Source organism: Diorhabda sublineata, chromosome 4, assembly GCF_026230105.1.
Source record: "Diorhabda sublineata isolate icDioSubl1.1 chromosome 4, icDioSubl1.1, whole genome shotgun sequence".
Lineage (NCBI taxonomy): Eukaryota > Metazoa > Arthropoda > Insecta > Coleoptera > Chrysomelidae > Diorhabda > Diorhabda sublineata.
The window spans coordinates 1,250,930-1,269,670 of NC_079477.1; the positions used below are offsets into that span (position 1 = coordinate 1,250,930).

Genomic DNA, 18,741 nt, shown 5'->3' on the forward strand with positions numbered 1-18,741 from the left:
TATTCAATATATAGGAAGGTAATTGTGAGTGAAAACCGGAAAATACACGACAAATTTATAAAATACGGAAATTTCAATATTCAAGATGGTTCCAGAAGTACCTGGCATGACCTAGAGATGGTGGTAGTTGTTTGAAAACTACCACTGTATTAGAAAGACCGTATTTGCACGACCTGCAAGGACCAGCATCACAGTGGTAGACCAAATGAAGTGACGAGTCCGGGAATCCACTTATAGCAACGTTTGAGCAAAGGAATCAAGCAAAAACAACATTTGGTTAAGAAAATAATACACCAGTTCACTCATCCGTTATTTCTATGACCAAAATCAATCGATAAAAGTTTGATTTGCCACCTCATACACCGTATTCGCCGGATTTAATCCCCTCGGATTATTTTCTGTACCCAGACTCGACGGTCGAAGGTTAACGGCTATTTTGAGGTATCTAATTTATTTTTGGGGAAGTATTGGAGGGATACGAATGGAGCTTGATGCAAAAAGAAGAAGAGTCCACGTAGATGAATGTAAAGAAGATGTTAGGTTAGAAAAACTTCAACCCGTGGTCCTTTGGAACTTATTTAGCACTTTCGAATGATTTTTTCCTTTTCCAAACTTGAAAAAATGATTGATCGACGAAATATTTACCAGTAAAGAAGAAGAAATTCCAATATGAATGGATAAAAGTTAAAAAATGATCTATTTGAGTAATTTCACTTCACTTGTTGATAAAAAAAACCCGAAATTTTAATGTAAAAACTGCTTTTTTATAGTTGGTTAATCGTTTTAAACTTACATCCGTCATTTAAAATGAAATATATCCAAATTAATATTAAACACACAACGAATATATTAAAAAAAAAAAAAATCACTTTATATAATATCACGTCTCGTAAATATTCCTCTACCCGTCTTTTGTTTTCCACGTACAAGTTTTTTCGCCGTCTTTTGTTTACCAGCAGCGAAGTTCAGCGCCTACATTTGAAACGTCGGCGGACGCTGACGACCGCGAGGTCCGGCTTAGACTGATGCGAGACCGAACAATAAGACTCAGTTAAGAGTAAAACGCAACCGAAAGATATTCTCCTGTTAAATGCTCGGCTGCAGGATGGGTCTAAACGGACAAAATTCTCATATTCTTATGTATAAAACGTAATTTTCGACTGGTATCCGTATTAATCGAACAACCTCGGCACTTTCTTTTAATTATGCATACAGAGTATACTGATTTGCTTGAACTATGTTCTTTAAATCGGAATTATTTATAGTGGGCGTACAATTGGATATTTATAAGTGTGTTTCGCGTCCGATTAAATGTTTCAATATCTATTTTCAAGTTTCTATAACGAATATAATTATAATTCAAAATTTGACCAAAATGGCGTTCCTGTCAGACGAGATATCATATGATCGTTCAGTTCAGTCTTCCGTCCGTCTTATATGAATGACCTTTCTCAAATACAGTAAAATATGCAGTATTGATGGAGACTTTATGTAGCACAGTTCTCGTTATTTCTACCCTCCATTGTTTCAACATTTTGATGAATTAGAATAAAATTCTTTCGCTATTTGCAGTTTCCGCTTGATAAAATCTATAACTAACACCTTTTATGCAATTAAATATACGTGAATTCATCAGGATATCAGGAAAGTTACAAAAGTTTGAGAGCCGCTGGCATTTATATTTATTGTACGTAAACAGTAAAATGTTAACGTTCATAATTTTATTAAAATGTATTATGCAAGTAGATACTACATCATTTTTTCTTAGTATTGCAGAAATACTTGGTTTTTACGCTTTTATTTTCGTTATTATTATTATTATAATGTTATAGCTGCCATTATGATTTTAACGATTCGCGATGTTGCCAATTCTAATCGCGATTGGGACCGAGTATTTTTATTGATGATTGTGAATGTTTTTGTTTTAAAGTAATCTATTTTTATTTGACTTTATTTAACCTGGAAAATGCTTTGTAATCTTTTATTTAGTAGTATATTAGTTTTAATATGGATATTGCGTAAAAAACTAGACGTAACAGTAGACATTATAATTTTATATTACTACCAACCTTGATATTTTCATATTAGAATTAATTAACTATATTTATATATTAAAATTATCGTATTATCGATACTTTCACTAACAGTAGTTCAATTTACCAACAAGGATATGTTATATTATTCATTTTGGAAATAATTTTATACAAAATCAAATCAATAGTGTAATAAAAACGAAGGTGAGTTGTATATTTTGAAAACTAATCAAGTTTCTAATGTCAAATTTACAATTTTTTGAAATATTTTTCGTTAAAATTTATTTTTATACACAATTTGCAACTTGCATGGTGTAATATATTGAAAAAATCGACCCTTGCCCCCCTTACTCGGCGTCCCTGTCAATGAGTTTAAAAGGTAGGTCAGAATTTCATAATTTGTTGTATATTAATAATTCCGACCTTGGAGAACATGCACAGGTGATTAATTGCGTGTATAATCCTTTCGAATCAATCATTTATAAAACATTTCTCCAATTTTTAGTGATATAACAATTGAAATATAATAAATAAAGATTCAATAACGACATGTAACAATATTTAGAAACAAACACGTTAATAATATTAATACATTAAGAATATTTCACATATATATGATAAAAACTATGATGCTAAAAATTTAATTGACTCGAAATTACTCATCTGATATTTCTAGAAACTTTCAAACGATACAAAAAATGATCTAATCCACTTGTCTATTTATATAAATACGATGGTCACGACATCTATCAAAAAGTAATGAAAACTATGTAGTTTACATCAAAGGGATTCCTACTTATATTTCGATTTGGAGCGTCATCTACCGATAGTTACTTGAAGGTTAAAAACTTCGGTAATAACTGTGTAGTTTTCACTAAGTTTATATAATAATGAACAAGAGAATTTTTTTAAAGACACTTAGTGACAAAAATATTTAACGTTTCGTATACTATCGACATTATAAATATTCCAAATTTATATTATTAATAAAAGCGACATCTAGCCAATAGTAGATTAACTTATATACGAATTAATACAGATTTCTGTATCGATTAATGACGTTATGTTGATTCGCAGTGTTGAACTTTGAAATTTTATCCACTAGATGTCGATAGTGATGATGAATATTAGAATATATAAATTTGTTTTAAGATATTTAATTTCAATGTTATAAATTGAATGATAAACAAATTAAAAAGGATGTTGAAGGTTTTAAATGTAATATATGCTATTGAAATTGTGTAGAAACATCTTAATAATACTGATTTAGGTTAGAATGGGATGAAAATAAACTCACCTTCTAAGACATAGACAATGCTACCAACGTCTCCTTCTTGTATGATAATACTACCGGCTGGATATTCTTCGGGATACATGCAATCGACGATCTCCCTGATCTGGGTTAATTCCAAGTTTTTCATGAAATCATTATCGAGAATTGCCGATTTGATTAGTTCTCGAGAACTGAAAAGAAAAATCGAAATTAATTCATCAATTATTTCAGTTTGACATATGTCAAAATATTTATTTTTTACGAGGGCAGTTCGATGTTTATCGATTGCTTTATATAAAAAGAATTTATTTATATAGTTTTTTAACACGTATACTAAAGTACTAATTTACAAGGGGAGTTTAAATTGATATTTCAATCATAAATCTTTAAAAAACTGAGTGTTGACGTTTCAAAAAGTAGATAAATTAACCAAATCGGTCCAGCCGTTGTCGAGTTTTAGCGAGATTAATGAACAGCAATTCATTTTGTTATATTATAGATTTATATCGTTTATTTGCAAATTATGTAAATAGATATCGACGCCTCTAGTGAACATTCATCTAGTTAGAATGTACTAGGTGGTACTATCAATCGTTCTACTAGTTTAACACTGCTAACAGATCCTCTGGTTAGTAATCTTAATGTTTGACAGTACAGGTGTATTTATATGTAGAGCTATTAATAATGAAAGTTGTTTGAAGCAGCACCGTATCAAGATAAAATTCATAAGCCATCATTTTATTCATTTATTTTATGCAATCGATTTTATCTAGTAATGATATTATAACATTAAATGTACGAAGGTAGATTTTCATAATAATAATTTGAGATTGACAGTATGATTGACCGTGTACAAACCATAATTTAAATCCAATATATTTTTGAAAGTTCAAAGTCAGTTTATAATGGAAATTTTGAGGTTAGGAAAAAACGGTTAAAGACCAATCTGTAGAGAATTTTGTACTCTACATTTTTTGTTTTGGCACATTTTTTCGAATTTTTCGTAGTTTTCGAGTTATTCGTGATTCAAAATATTTTTGAGTGTATAAATCCTTTTAAAGGTGAAAATATTGAAGTTAGGAACAAATACCTGGAATACTTTTTTGTAGAGAATTTTGTACTCTACATTTTGTGTTGAGACAGTTTTTTTCGAATTCCTCATATTTTTTGAGTTATTCGCGATTCAAAATATTTTTGAGCGTTCAAACCCATTTTTTAATGGAAATTTTGAGGTTAGGAAAAACTGCTTCATGACTAGTCTGTAGAGAATTTTGTACTCTACATTTTGTGTTCAGACAGTTTTTTTCAAATTCCTCATATTTTTTGAGTTATTCGCGATTCAAAGTATTTTTGAGCGTTCAAACCCATTTTTTAATCGAAATTTTGAGGTTAGGAAAAAATATTTCATGACTAATCTATAGAGAATTTTGTACCCTACATTTTTTGTTACGACAGTTTTTTTCGAATTCTTCATAGTTTTCGAGTTATTCGCGATTCAAAATATTTTTGAGTATATAAACCCTTTTAAAGGTGAAAATATTGAAGTTAGGAACAAATACCTGGAATACTTTTTTGTAGAGAATTTTGTACTCTACATTTTGTGTTGAGACAGTTTTTTTCGAATTCCTCATATTTTTTGAGTTATTCGCGATTCAAAATATTTTTGAGCGTTCAAACCCATTTTTTAATGGAAATTTTGAGGTTAGGAAAAAACGGTTAAAGACCAATCTGTAGAGAATTTTGTATTCTACATTTTTTGTTAAGACAGTTTTTTCGAATTTTTCATATTTTTTGAGTTATTCGCGATTCAAAATATTTTTGAGCGTTCAAACACATTTTTTAATGGAAATTTTGAGGTTAGGAACAAATACCTGAGATACTTTTTTGTAGAGAATTTTGTACTCTACATTTTTTGTTAAGACTATTTTTTTTCGAATTTCTCATATTTTTTGAGTTATTCGCGATTCAAAATATTTTTGAGCGTTCAAACCCATTTTATAATGGAAATTTTGAGGTTAGGAACAAATACCCGGAATACTTTTTTGTAGAGAATTTTGTACTCTACATTTTGTGTTCAGACAGTATTTTTCGAATTCCTCATATTTTTCGAGTTATTAGCGTTTCAAAATATTTTTGAGCGTTCAAACCCATTTTTTAATGGAAATTTTGAGGTTAGGAAAAACTGCTTCATGACTAGTCTGTAGAGAATTTTGTACTCTACATTTTTTGTTAAGACTATTTTTTCGAATTCCTTATATTTTTTGAGTTATTCGCGATTCAAAATATTTTTGAGCGTTCAAACCCATTTTTTAATGGAAATTTTGAGGTTAGGAAAAACTGTTTCATGACTAGTCTGTAGAGAATTTTGTAATCTACATTTTTTGTTGAGACAGTATTTTTCGAATTCCTCATATTTTTTGAGTTATTCGCGATTCAAAATATTTTTGAGCGTTCAAACCCATTTTTTAATGAAAATATTGAGGTTAGGAACAAATACCTGGGATACTTTTTTGTAGAGAATTTTGTACTCTACATTTTGTGTTCAGACAGTTTTTTTCGAATTCCTCATATTTTTTGAGTTATTCGCGATTCAAAGTATTTTTGAGCGTTCAAACCCATTTTTTAATGGAAATTTTGAGGTTAGGAAAAACTGCTTCATGACTAGTCTGTAGAGAATTTTGTACTCTACATTTTTTGTTGAGACAGTATTTTTCGAATTCCTCATATTTTTTGAGTTATTCGCGATTCAAAATATTTTTGAGCGTTCAAACCCATTTTTTAATGAAAATATTGAGGTTAGGAACAAATACCTGGGATACTTTTTTGTAGAGAATTTTGTACTCTACATTTTGTGTTGAGACAGTTTTTTTCGAATACCTCATATTTTTTGAGTTATTCGCGATTCAAAATATTTTTGAGCGTTCAAACCCATTTTTTAATGAAAATATTGAGGTTAGGAACAAATACCTGGGATACTTTTTTGTAGAGAATTTTGTACTCTACATTTTGTGTTGAGACAGTTTTTTTCGAATTCCTCATATTTTTTGAGTTATTCGCGATTCAAAATATTTTTGAGCGTTCAAACCCATTTTATAATGGAAATTTTGAGGTTAGGAAAAAACGGTTAAAGACCAATCTGTAGAGAATTTTGTACTCTACATTTTTTGTTAAGACAGTTTTTTCGAATTCCTCATATTTTTCGAGTTATTCGCGATTCAAAATATTTTTTCGAGTCTCAAGTTCCAAAATTTCTAAAATCCGTGCCCGTAATTTTGTGAAAAGTTACCAGACTTAATCAGTATCCCAAAACCTTCCATAATCTAGAAAATATCCCAAAACCACCCAAAAAATGCATTTGATGGAGAATATTTTGAAAAACAAAAAAACCTTATCCAATAATGAATATTTCTTATAACCCTCGTATTAACATCGATAATATGTTTATTTCAATACAATAGCTAAATTCAGGTCACGGTAATATTTTTTCTATTCCCACTAACATACAATTAAACATTGTACCATGTTATTTTTTTTTTTTTTATTATAATTTAAGTTAATTGAAAAAGTAAACGATTGTATTTGCTTTAACAATTTACTGATAAACTGACTATCGACAATCATTTTCTGTCAAATAATTAATTGAGTCGGTGAAAATAATTCCGTTCGACATTTGTAGAGGGTGATACATAAATTTATTCTACAAATTTTGTTTTCTTTTTGCGACGAATCTCCGATCTAGAACCATTCATTGAAGTGATTCAATTTTAATGTTTCAAACGAACCTGTCGAAGGTCAGATGTGGCTGAGCACCGAGAATAATAAGTTTTTGAGACCGCAACTGGACCGTCAACCTCGATGGGCAATTTTTTTGTCGTCCAGTGTAATTTTCTCTTACTTTTTCTCATATTTTATCATCTTTTGCATTATTTTTGTCTTCTTCTGTTATTGTGTCTAAACTTTTGTTTTCTTTCGGTATTTTTGTCGTTTTTTGAGTCCCCCGACACATTTTATCTTATTTCGTATCATTCTATTATCTCAGATTGATTTTTGCTGATATCTGAGTGGTATTTAGTCTCGTATCTACTTTTATCACTTCTCCTTCCGGTATTTTTGTCGTTTTTTGAGTCCCCCGACATATTTTATCTTATTTTTTATCATTCTATTATCTTAGATTGATTTTTGTTGCTTTCTTAGTGCTATTTAGTCTCGTATCTACTTATATCACTTCTCCTTTCGGTATTTTTGTCGTTTTTTGAGTCCCCTGACATATTTTTGTCGTTTTTTGAGTCCCCTGACATATTTTTGTCGTTTTTTGAGTCCCCTGACATATTTTTGTCGTTTTTTGAGTCCCCCGACATATTTTATCTTATTTCGTGTATCATTCTATTATCTCAGATTGATTTTTGCTGATATCTGAGTGGTATTTAGTCTCGTATCTACTTTTATCACTTCTCCTTCCGGTATTTTTGTCGTTTTTTGAGTCCCCTGACATATTTTTGTCGTTTTTTGAGTCCCCTGACATATTTTTGTCGTTTTTTGAGTCCCCTGACATATTTTGTCGTTTTTTGAGTCCCTGACATATTTTTGTCGTTTTTTGAGTCCCCCGACATATTTTATCTTATTTCGTATCATTCTATTATCTCAGATTGATTTTTGCTGATATCTGAGTGGTATTTAGTCTCGTATCTACTTTTATCACTTCTCCTTCCGGTATTTTTGTCGTTTTTTGAGTCCCCTGACATATTTTTGTCGTTTTTTGAGTCCCCTGACATATTTTTGTCGTTTTTTGAGTCCCCTGACATATTTTTGTCGTTTTTTGAGTCCCCTGACATATTTTTGTCGTTTTTTGAGTCCCCTGACATATTTTTGTCGTTTTTTGAGTCCCCCGACACATTTTATCTTATTTCGTATCATTCTATTATCTCAGATTGATTTTTGCTGATATCTGAGTGGTATTTAGTCTCGTATCTACTTTTATCACTTCTCCTTCCGGTATTTTTGTCGTTTTTTTGAGTCCCCCGACATATTTTATCTTATTTTTTATCATTCTATTATCTTAGATTGATTTTTGTTGCTTTCTTAGTGCTATTTAGTCTCGTATCTACTTATATCACTTCTCCTTTCGGTATTTTTGTCGTTTTTTGAGTCCCCTGACATATTTTTGTCGTTTTTTGAGTCCCCTGACATATTTTTGTCGTTTTTTGAGTCCCCTGACATATTTTTGTCGTTTTTTGAGTCCCCCGACATATTTTATCTTATTTCGTATCATTCTATTATCTCAGATTGATTTTTGCTGATATCTGAGTGGTATTTAGTCTCGTATCTACTTTTATCACTTCTCCTTCCGGTATTTTTGTCGTTTTTTGAGTCCCCTGACATATTTTTGTCGTTTTTTGAGTCCCCTGACATATTTTTGTCGTTTTTTGAGTCCCCTGACATATTTTTGTCGTTTTTTGAGTCCCCTGACATATTTTTGTCGTTTTTTGAGTCCCCTGACATATTTTTGTCGTTTTTTGAGTCCCCCGACACATTTTATCTTATTTCGTATCATTCTATTATCTCAGATTGATTTTTGCTGATATCTGAGTGGTATTTAGTCTCGTATCTACTTTTATCACTTCTCCTTCCGGTATTTTTGTCGTTTTTTGAGTCCCCCGACATATTTTATCTTATTTTTTATCATTCTATTATCTTAGATTGATTTTTGTTGCTTTCTTAGTGCTATTTAGTCTCGTATCTACTTATATCACTTCTCCTTTCGGTATTTTTGTCGTTTTTTGAGTCCCCTGACATATTTTTGTCGTTTTTTGAGTCCCCTGACATATTTTTGTCGTTTTTTGAGTCCCCTGACATATTTTTGTCGTTTTTTGAGTCCCCCGACACATTTTATCTTATTTCGTATCATTCTATTATCTCAGATTGATTTTTGCTGATATCTGAGTGGTATTTAGTCTCGTATCTACTTTTATCACTTCTCCTTCCGGTATTTTTGTCGTTTTTTGAGTCCCCCGACATATTTTATCTTATTTTTTATCATTCTATTATCTTAGATTGATTTTTGTTGCTTTCTTAGTGCTATTTAGTCTCGTATCTACTTATATCACTTCTCCTTTCGGTATTTTTGTCGTTTTTTGAGTCCCCTGACATATTTTTGTCGTTTTTTGAGTCCCCTGACATATTTTTGTCGTTTTTTGAGTCCCCTGACATATTTTTGTCGTTTTTTGAGTCCCCCGACACATTTTATCTTATTTCGTATCATTCTATTATCTCAGATTGATTTTTGCTGATATCTGAGTGGTATTTAGTCTCGTATCTACTTTTATCACTTCTCCTTCCGGTATTTTTGTCGTTTTTTGAGTCCCCCGACACATTTTATCTTATTTCGTATCATTCTATTATCCCAGATTTATTTTTGCTGCTTTCTGAGTGCCATTTAGTCTCGTATCTACTTTTACCACTTCTCCTTTCGGTATTTTTGTCGTTTTTTGAGTCCCCCGACATATTTTATCTTATTTCGTATCATTCTATTATCTCAGATTTATTTTTGCTGCTTTCTGAGTGCCATTTAGTCTCGTATCTACTTTTATCACTTCTCATTTCGGTATTTTTGTCGTTTTTTGAGTCCCCCGACATATTTTATCTTATTTCGTATCATTCTATTATCCCAGATTTATTTTTGCTGCTTTCTGAGTGCCATTTAGTCTCGTATCTACTTTTATCACTTCTCATTTCGGTATTTTTGTCGTTTTTTGAGTCCCCCGACATATTTTATCTTATTTCGTATCATTCTATCATCTCAGATTGATTTTTGTTGCTTTCTGAGTGCTATCTAGTCTCGTATCTACTTTTATCACTTCTCCTTTCGGTATTTTTGTCGTTTTTTGAGTCCCTCGACATATTTTTGTCGTTTTTTGAGTCCCCTGACATATTTTTGTCGTTTTTTGAGTCTCCTGACATATTTTTGTCGTTTTTTGAGTCCCCTGACATATTTTCGTCGTTTTTTGAGTCTCTTGACATATTTTTGTCGTTTTTTGAGTCCCCCGACATATTTTTGTCGTTTTTTGAGTCCCCTGACATATTTTCGTCGTTTTTTGAGTCTCTTGACATATTTTTGTCGTTTTTTGTGTCCCCTGACATATTTTTGTCGTTTTTTGAGTAATAATTTGTTAATCGATAATAAAATACGAAAATCACCCTCCACTTAATCAATCGATTCGTTATTATTACTAAATTATCAAAGTAATGGTATAAATATGGACAATATCGGCTAATCGGTGGATTTAACCTGGTCTATACCATCGTGTCAGGTAATAAATTCAACTACCTGCCTCCCTATTTCACGTACAAAGCGTTAATGGTCACTTTCAGTTCACTAATGGCATGTACTTCAATCGATTCTCGTTCTTAACATTCGGCAACCTGTGCAAGTCTCCGAAAATTCACGTTTCATTCGACAATATAATTAATCGTACTCTAAATAGATTATTTCAATAAAAAAGAAGAAACAAACTTTATATACGAAGAAAACAAAGTATTAGATTCAGTACGAGATGATTTTATTTGTTTAACGAACCTACTTGTAGTTGCAAAACTATTTGAGGTAACAGGGCACGCTCCGAATCTCTCGATCGCGGTTGTTTTGAAGATTAAACAACTCGCAACTGAACTTAATCCATCTCGATCGGTACGGCGCACGTCATGAGTTATATTACGTATCCGGGCTACCTTTTCGTTTACCTAAAATCTCCCCGCGTAATTTTCTGCACGCTAATATTTGGTTTTGTCGTTTTAAATGTCAAAATTGACGGGATGACATAACTTCTTCATTTTGTAGAGTGTATTTCGAGAGATCGTACCTTCAAACAACCTGTTTCAATCTACGTGTTTGTTAGTTTGCATACTGGAATTATGTTAGAATTTATTGGTACTAATTTGCGTAATTGGCAGCAATTAATTTTTTAATGTTCACAGATTATGTCATTTTCTTATAGAACCGCGATAAATTATTATTAACGTCTAGTTTGATATCTGTAACATTCTGCAACTTAAATTATAAATAATCCCACGGTTTAAGATAAAATTGGTGAAGGATTTTATCGAGGAAAACACCAGGATGAAGATGTATCAGAAATTGTCCAAAATTGTCGGTCTCAACAAAAAAAAAAACCATCAAATCGAAGCAGTTAATAAAAATGAAGACACTAATCAAAAAAACAAGGAAATTACGTAAATTTTGGAATCAGAAACTCCTGCCAAGGACTTAGTGGTATCACCAGATTATTTTAATAAACTATTGACTGTTAATAATGAAGAAAAACAGATTTTTGAAGATGAGAGACTTGTTTTGGAACGCACCGAGCAGGAAATGGACAAAGAAATAGAAAAATTTGAAATATCGTGGCTACAACCGATGAAGACCACATCAAATCAAACCTACTTCCCCAAAAAGAAGTTTTTGCTTGCTGCCTGTCTTCTCGAAGCTCCCCGAGACTCCTCAAGATACAGATCGATTCCCGCACATCATTTTGAGAAATCTTTGGAAGAAGACGTGGCCCAGAAATGTGGAAACGGTGCCACCAAGACAATATTCCCAAATCCCGAAGTCTTGCTTGTCAGATGGGTGTGTCCAAAGTAGGAGTACCACAAGGTAGCGTACTTGATCCGGCGCTCCATCTTTTGTACACTAGGAACATCCCTGAAGACTCCGAGGATCCACGTACAACAAACTGCTTCTATATAAGCAATTATTCGACGATTCCATCGGGATCTTTAGGGAATTTAGCTCCAGGACGACACAGACTTCGAATTAGGTGTAGGTTTGGAAGAGGACGTGGCCCAGACTATTTGGAAACGGTGCCACCAAGACAATATTCCCAAATCCCGAAGTCTTGCTTGTCAGATGGGTGTGTCCAAAAGAGGAGTACCACAAGGTAGCGTACTTGACCCGGTGCTCCATCTTTTGTACTCTAGGAACATCCCTGAAGACTCCGAGGATCCACGTACAACAAACTGCTTCTATATAAGCAATTATTCGACGATTCCATCGGGATCTTTAGGGAATTTAGCTCCCGGACGACACAGACTTCGAATTAGGTGTAGGTTTGGAAGAGGACGTGGCCCAGACATGTGGAAACGGTGCTACCAAGACAATATTCCCAAATCCCGAAGTCTTGCTTGTCAGATGGGTGTGTCCAAAGTAGGAGTACCACAAGGTAGCGTACTTGACCCGGCGCTCCATCTTTTGTACTCTAGGAACATCCCTGAAGACTCCGAGGATCCACGTACATCAAACTGCTTCTATATAAGCAATTATTCGACGATTCCATCGGGATCTTTAGGGAATTTAGCTCCCGGACGACACAGACTTCGAATTAGGTGTAGGTGGTTATAAATAAATAAAGAAAATGGTGGCGTAAACTTACCGATGGCTTTTGGGAACCTTTTTAATCTGCCAACAAACTTCTTTGCTCAAAGGTTCGGCGCTGATGGCTTGTCTTTTGATCCTGTGTTCTTGGACGTTAGTTTCCGCGTCCCTTTCGAAACCGAGCCGTTTGGTTATAATTTTGTGCGTCAAAGGCGTCACCACCTGCCTAAATTTATCGATTTCGTTTTGTAAATTCTTTATCAATTTATCTTTAGCGTTCAATTCCTTCTCCAACAGACAAATGGTTTCATCTTTGAGTTGTAGTTCTCGGTTTCTTTCGTCCAGTAATCGACGTAAAGATGCGACGACTTCCGGTTCGCCGTGCTGCGCGGGCATTTCGCTATCCGATCCGATTTTATTTCTGTGCAGAATTTTCGTGAGGAAAGTGTAGCAACTCATTTGGTATGGATTTTTAAGAGGACGCGCGCATGGTTGGAGATAACGCCGACGCGAAATTTTTAATATCCTGGAAAGAAACGGTTTCGGTTTGTTTCGTAGCTTTGTGTTTTGGGTTTCGGATCGAGTAATGAAAATAAATCGTTTGTCGGCAACCTCGCCTCCGACGCTAATTTATCGCTAGCCTTCTTTATATCGATAGAAACGAGAAGTTTTTTTTTTTTTTCTTGTCAGTGTAACCGTCAATCAGATTTCGCTGCACCTGCCGCCCGTTTGCGGAAAATTTATTATCGTGGTGATGACCGACTACCGAACCCGGCCCATTCAATGATGATTATTAGCCTCGTTCACTTTTTGTAATCGGCTCGGATAATTGACGTTAAACCTACAGACGCGGTCGTTAAAGTGAATTATGGATTCGTGGGATTTTTTTCGCGTGGATTTTAAGCCTCGTATAGGCGCGTCGACGTTTTTTTTTACGTAAATAAACGCGACGTTTATTTTTTTATTATAGTATTTCTAACGATAACGTAAATATATGAAGAAACGGTGTTGCCAAATATATCTTATGAAATTGATATTGTGTAAATGTTCTCGTTTTGTAAAAATAATTGAAAAAAAATACTATTCCTTTCGTTCCTTAGACCGGCCCTGTACAGCTACTGTGGAATTTGGAAAATTCGGCGAATTCGCGCGGCGCTTTTCGGTCGGCGTGTTTCACATCTTTTTAAAAATAGCGAATGTTTATTTGTAAACAATTTTTTTAGTATCAGACGGTTAATTTACAGTATTTCTTTTAAATAATTTCTAGGAAAGTATTTATTTATTAGTTTTTTGTTGTAAATTTTCGAAATATTACGTTTTTAGAAACGTAGTTTGAAATTAATTGGAAAAAAACTATTTTCTCCGTTCAAAAATATAGTATACGAGGTGTGATTACTAAATAACGAGAAAGTTGATATAAAACATCTTATTTCGATTTTATTGTTACGAAAAAGTTCGTAAAATGGTTCCTTAGACCGGCCCTGTTCACCTAATATGGAATTTGAAAAATTCGGCGAATTCGCGCGGCGTTTTTCGCTAGGCGTCTTTCAAATTTTTTTATATTAACAAATATACGTTTGATGTTTATTGTATACAAGTTTTTTTCTAATAGTAGACGGTTTATTTACATTATTTCTTCTGAATAATTTGTAGGAAAGTATTTATTTATTAATTTTTGTTGCAAACTTTCGAAATATTACGTTTTTAGGAAAGTAGTTTGAAATTAATTGAAAAAAAAACTATTCCTTTCGTTTCTTAGACCGTCCCTGTTCAGCTACTGTGGAATTTTGAAAATTCGGCGAATTCGCGCGGCATTTTTCGGTCGACGTCTTTCAAATTTTTTACAAACGACGGATTCGTTTGATGTTTATTTGTATACAAGTTTTTTCTAATAGTAGACGGTTTATTTATAGTATTTCTTCTAAATAATTTCTAGGGAAATATTTATTTATTACTTTTTTGTTGTAAACTTTCGAAATATTACGTTTTTAGGAAAGTAGTTTGAAATTAATTGAAAAAAAAACTATTCCTTTCGTTCCTTAGACCGGCCCTGTACAGCTACAGTGGAATTTAGAAAATTCGGCGAATTCGTGCGGCGCTTTTCGCTAGGCGTGTTTCAAATTTTTTTATATTAACAAATATACGTTTGATGTTTATTGTATACAAGTTTTTTTCTAATTGTAGACGGTTTATTTACAGTATTTCTTCTGAATAATTTGTAGGAAAGTATTTATTTATTAATTTTTGTTGCAAACTTTCGAAATATTACGTTTTTAGGAAAGTAGTTTGAAATTAATTGAAAAAAAAACTATTTCTTTCGTTCCTTAGACCGGCCCTGTACAGCTACAGTGGAATTTAGAAAATTCGGCGAATTCGTGCGGCGCTTTTCGCTAGGCGTGTTTCAAATTTTTTTATATTAACAAATATACGTTTGATGTTTATTGTATACAAGTTTTTTTCTAATAGTAGACGGTTTATTTACAGTATTTCTTTTGAATAATTTGTAGGAAAGTATTTATTTATTAATTTTTGTTGCAAACTTTCGAAATATTACGTTTTTAGGAAAGTAGTTTGAAATTAATTGAAAAAAAAAACTATTCCTTTCGTTTCTTAGACCGTCCCTGTTCAGCTACTGTGGAATTTTGAAAATTCGGCGAATTCGCGCGGCGTTTTTCGGTCGACGTCTTTCAAATTTTTTACAAACGACGGATTCGTTTGATGTTTATTTGTATACAAGTTTTTTCTAATAGTAGACGGTTTATTTATAGTATTTCTTCTAAATAATTTCTAGGGAAATATTTATTTATTACTTTTTTGTTGTAAACTTTCGAAATATTACGTTTTTAGAAACGTAGTTTGAAATTAATTGAATAAAAAACTATTTCCTCCGTTCAAAATTATAGTATACGAGGTGTGATTACTGAATAACGAGAAAGTCGATATAAAACATCTTATTTCGATTTTATTGTTACGAAAAAGTTCGTAAAATGGTTCCTTATAGCGGTCCTGTACAGCTTTTTAATAGCAGTCGATTTATTTACAGTATTTCTTCTAATATAATTTGTAGGAAAGTATTTATTTATTACTTTTTTGTTGTAAACTTTCGAAATATTACGTTTTTAGAAACGTAGTTCAAAATTAATTGAATAAAAAACTATTTCCTCCGTCCAAAAATATAATATACGAGGTGCGGTTACTAAATAACGAGAATGTCGATATAAAACATCTTATTTCGATTTTATTGTTACGAAAAAGTTCGTAAAATGGTTCCTTAAAGCGATCCTGTTCAGCTACTATGTAATTTTAAAAATTCGGCAAATTCGCGCGGCGCTTTTCGCTCGGCGTCTTTCACATCTTTTTATAAATAGCGGAAGTTTATTTGTAAACAATTTTTTCAGTATCAGACGGTTTATTCACAGTATTTCTAGGATAGTAACCAATTATTTCTTTTTTTTCTAGATTTTTGTAGAATTTTATTTAGGTATATAAATTTTGTTTTTGTAAAACGCAGTTAGTTCAGTATTTTTCTGTCATTTTCTTCTTTCTTCACTCATTCCAAAGAAAAACTCTCCTAGCACTCGCAGAGATCCTGGAAAGTTTGTTGCGTGTGCACGCAGACAACATCTCGGAGCAAGGTCCAAGATGTTCCCAACGCATCTAGACCTAGATGAGTCGACGGTCTTCTGGTGGACCAGCCGTCTGCCAATTTAAGTTTTCCGAAGGTTTTAAAAACACACTTCTACCGACAGCGAAATTATGTGGAAAGTCCGCGAAACGCTTGGTCGAAAACGCTAGATTTTTTCAAACTCTATACATCGGAAATTTCGAAGCGAGTGTTTTCTATTTATATCGCGTATTAATAGATCTGCGTTTATTATTCTCAATTATCTCTATAGCAACTACAACAAATTATTGTTAATTACAAAATGACTCCGTTCATATTGCAGGATGTGGACGAGATATATTACGACGATGTCACTTTTTAGTCACAGACAAGTGCGTAAAAAATTATACATCAAATACAATCGCAAAACTAATTAATTCACGCGAAAGGACGCGATCTGAATCTATCGTACACAAAATCGTTGATAATCCGAATAGTTTCATGGAGAAATTATCGTGAAAATGGGGAAAAATATTCATCAAATCGATTATATCTGTAACTCTAATAGCTACAATGTTTTTCGCTTGGTTTACAACCCTGGACCAGGTCTGGTTGCTTAGCTAGATCCAAGACTGGTTTACAACCCTGGACCTGGTCTGGTTGCTTAGCTAGACCTACGGCTAGTTCGCAGGTCTGTACCAGGCTTGGGGAAACTCGGGGATGATAAAAATGTCCGTTGATGGAACCAAGTTAAAAAATATTCAGTATAAATCCAGAATTCGGCCAAGAATTGGTGGGACTATAGGATGATAACAATTTGTCTCGCTTGGTTTACAACCCTGGACCAGGTCTGGTTGCTTAGCTAGATCCAAGACTGGTTTACAACCCTGGACCTGGTCTGGTTGCTTAGCTAGACCTACGGCTAGTTCGCAGGTCTGTACCAGGCTTGGGGAAACTCGGGGATGATAAAAATGTCCGTTGATGGAACCAAGTTAAAAAATATTCAGTATAAATCCAGAATTCGGCCAAGAATTGGTGGGACTATAGGATGATAACAATTTGTCTCGCTTGGTTTACAACCCTGGACCAGGTCTGGTTGCTTAGCTAGATCCAAGACTGGTTTACAACCCTGGACCAGGCCTGATTGCTTAGCTAGACCTACGGCTAGTTCGCAGGTCTGTACCAGGCTTGGGGAAACTCGGGGATGATAAAAATGTCCGTTGATTGAACCAAGTTAAAAAAAATATTCAGTATAAATCCAGAATTCGGCCAAGAATTGGTGGGACTATAGGATGATAACAATTTCTCTCGCTTGGTTTACAACCCTGGACCAGGTCTGGTTGCTTAGCTAGATCCAAGACTGGTTTACAACCCTGGACCTGGTCTGGTTGCTTAGCTAGACCTACGGCTAGTTCGCAGGTCTGTACCAGGCTTGGGGAAACTCGGGGATGATAAAAATGTCCGTTGATGGAACCAAGTTAAAAAAATATTCAGTATAAATCCAGAATTCGGCCAAGAATTGGTGGGACTATAGGATGATAACAATTTGTCTCGCTTGGTTTACAACCCTGGACCAGGCCTGGTTGCTTAGTTAGATCCAAGACTGGTTTACAACCCTGGACCTGGTCTGGTTGCTTAGCTAGATCCAAGACTGGTTTACAACCCTGGACCTGGTCTGGTTGCTTAGCTAGACCTACGGCTAGTTCGCAGGTCTGTACCAGGCTTGGGGAAACCGGGGATGACAAAAATGTCCGTTGATGGAACCAAGTTAAAAAATATTCAGTATAAATCCAGAATTCGGCCAAGAATTGGTGGGACTATAGGATGATAACAATTTGTCTCGCTTGGTTTACAACCCTGGACCAGGTCTGGTTGCTTAGCTAGATCCAAGACTGGTTTACAACCCTGGACCAGGTCTGGTTGCTTAGTTAGATCCAAGACTGGTTTACAACCCTGGACCTGGTCTGGTTGCTTAGCTAGATCCAAGACTGGTTTACAACCCTGGACCTGGTCTGGTTGCTTAGCTAGACCTACGGCTAGTTCGCAGGTCTGTACCAGGCTTGGGGAAACTCGGGGATGATAAAAATGTCCGTTGATGGAACCAAGTTAAAAAATATTCAGTATAAATCCAGAATTCGGCCAAGAATTGGTGGGACTATAGGATGATAACAATTTGTCTCGCTTGGTTTACAACCCTGGACCAGGTCTGGTTGCTTAGCTAGATCCAAGACTGGTTTACAACCCTGGACCAGGCCTGATTGCTTAGCTAGACCTACGGCTAGTTCGCAGGTCTGTACCAGGCTTGGGGAAACTCGGGGATGATAAAAATGTCCGTTGATTGAACCAAGTTAAAAAAATATTCAGTATAAATCCAGAATTCGGCCAAGAATTGGTGGGACTATAGGATGATAACAATTTCTCTCGCTTGGTTTACAACCCTGGACCAGGTCTGGTTGCTTAGCTAGAT

The 18,741-nt window shown here is 33.9% G+C and overlaps 1 protein-coding gene across 6 annotated transcripts in view; it reads right to left on the reverse strand.

Annotated features, from left to right (window-relative positions):
* The window catches only part of LOC130443486 (cGMP-dependent protein kinase, isozyme 2 forms cD4/T1/T3A/T3B), a 93,734-nt gene that overhangs the window by 38,147 nt on the left and 36,846 nt on the right, over positions 1-18,741 (reverse strand). For 3 of the 6 annotated variants that reach the window (XM_056778149.1, XM_056778150.1, XM_056778152.1), the window contains one exon: positions 3,331-3,497. In XM_056778149.1, the coding sequence (XP_056634127.1) occupies positions 3,331-3,497 (167 nt within the window). Of the gene's footprint in view, positions 1-793; positions 1,020-3,330; positions 3,498-12,728; positions 13,197-18,741 lie in introns of those variants that run through there. The other 3 variants (XM_056778154.1, XM_056778151.1, XM_056778148.1) reach the window with 2 other exon arrangements.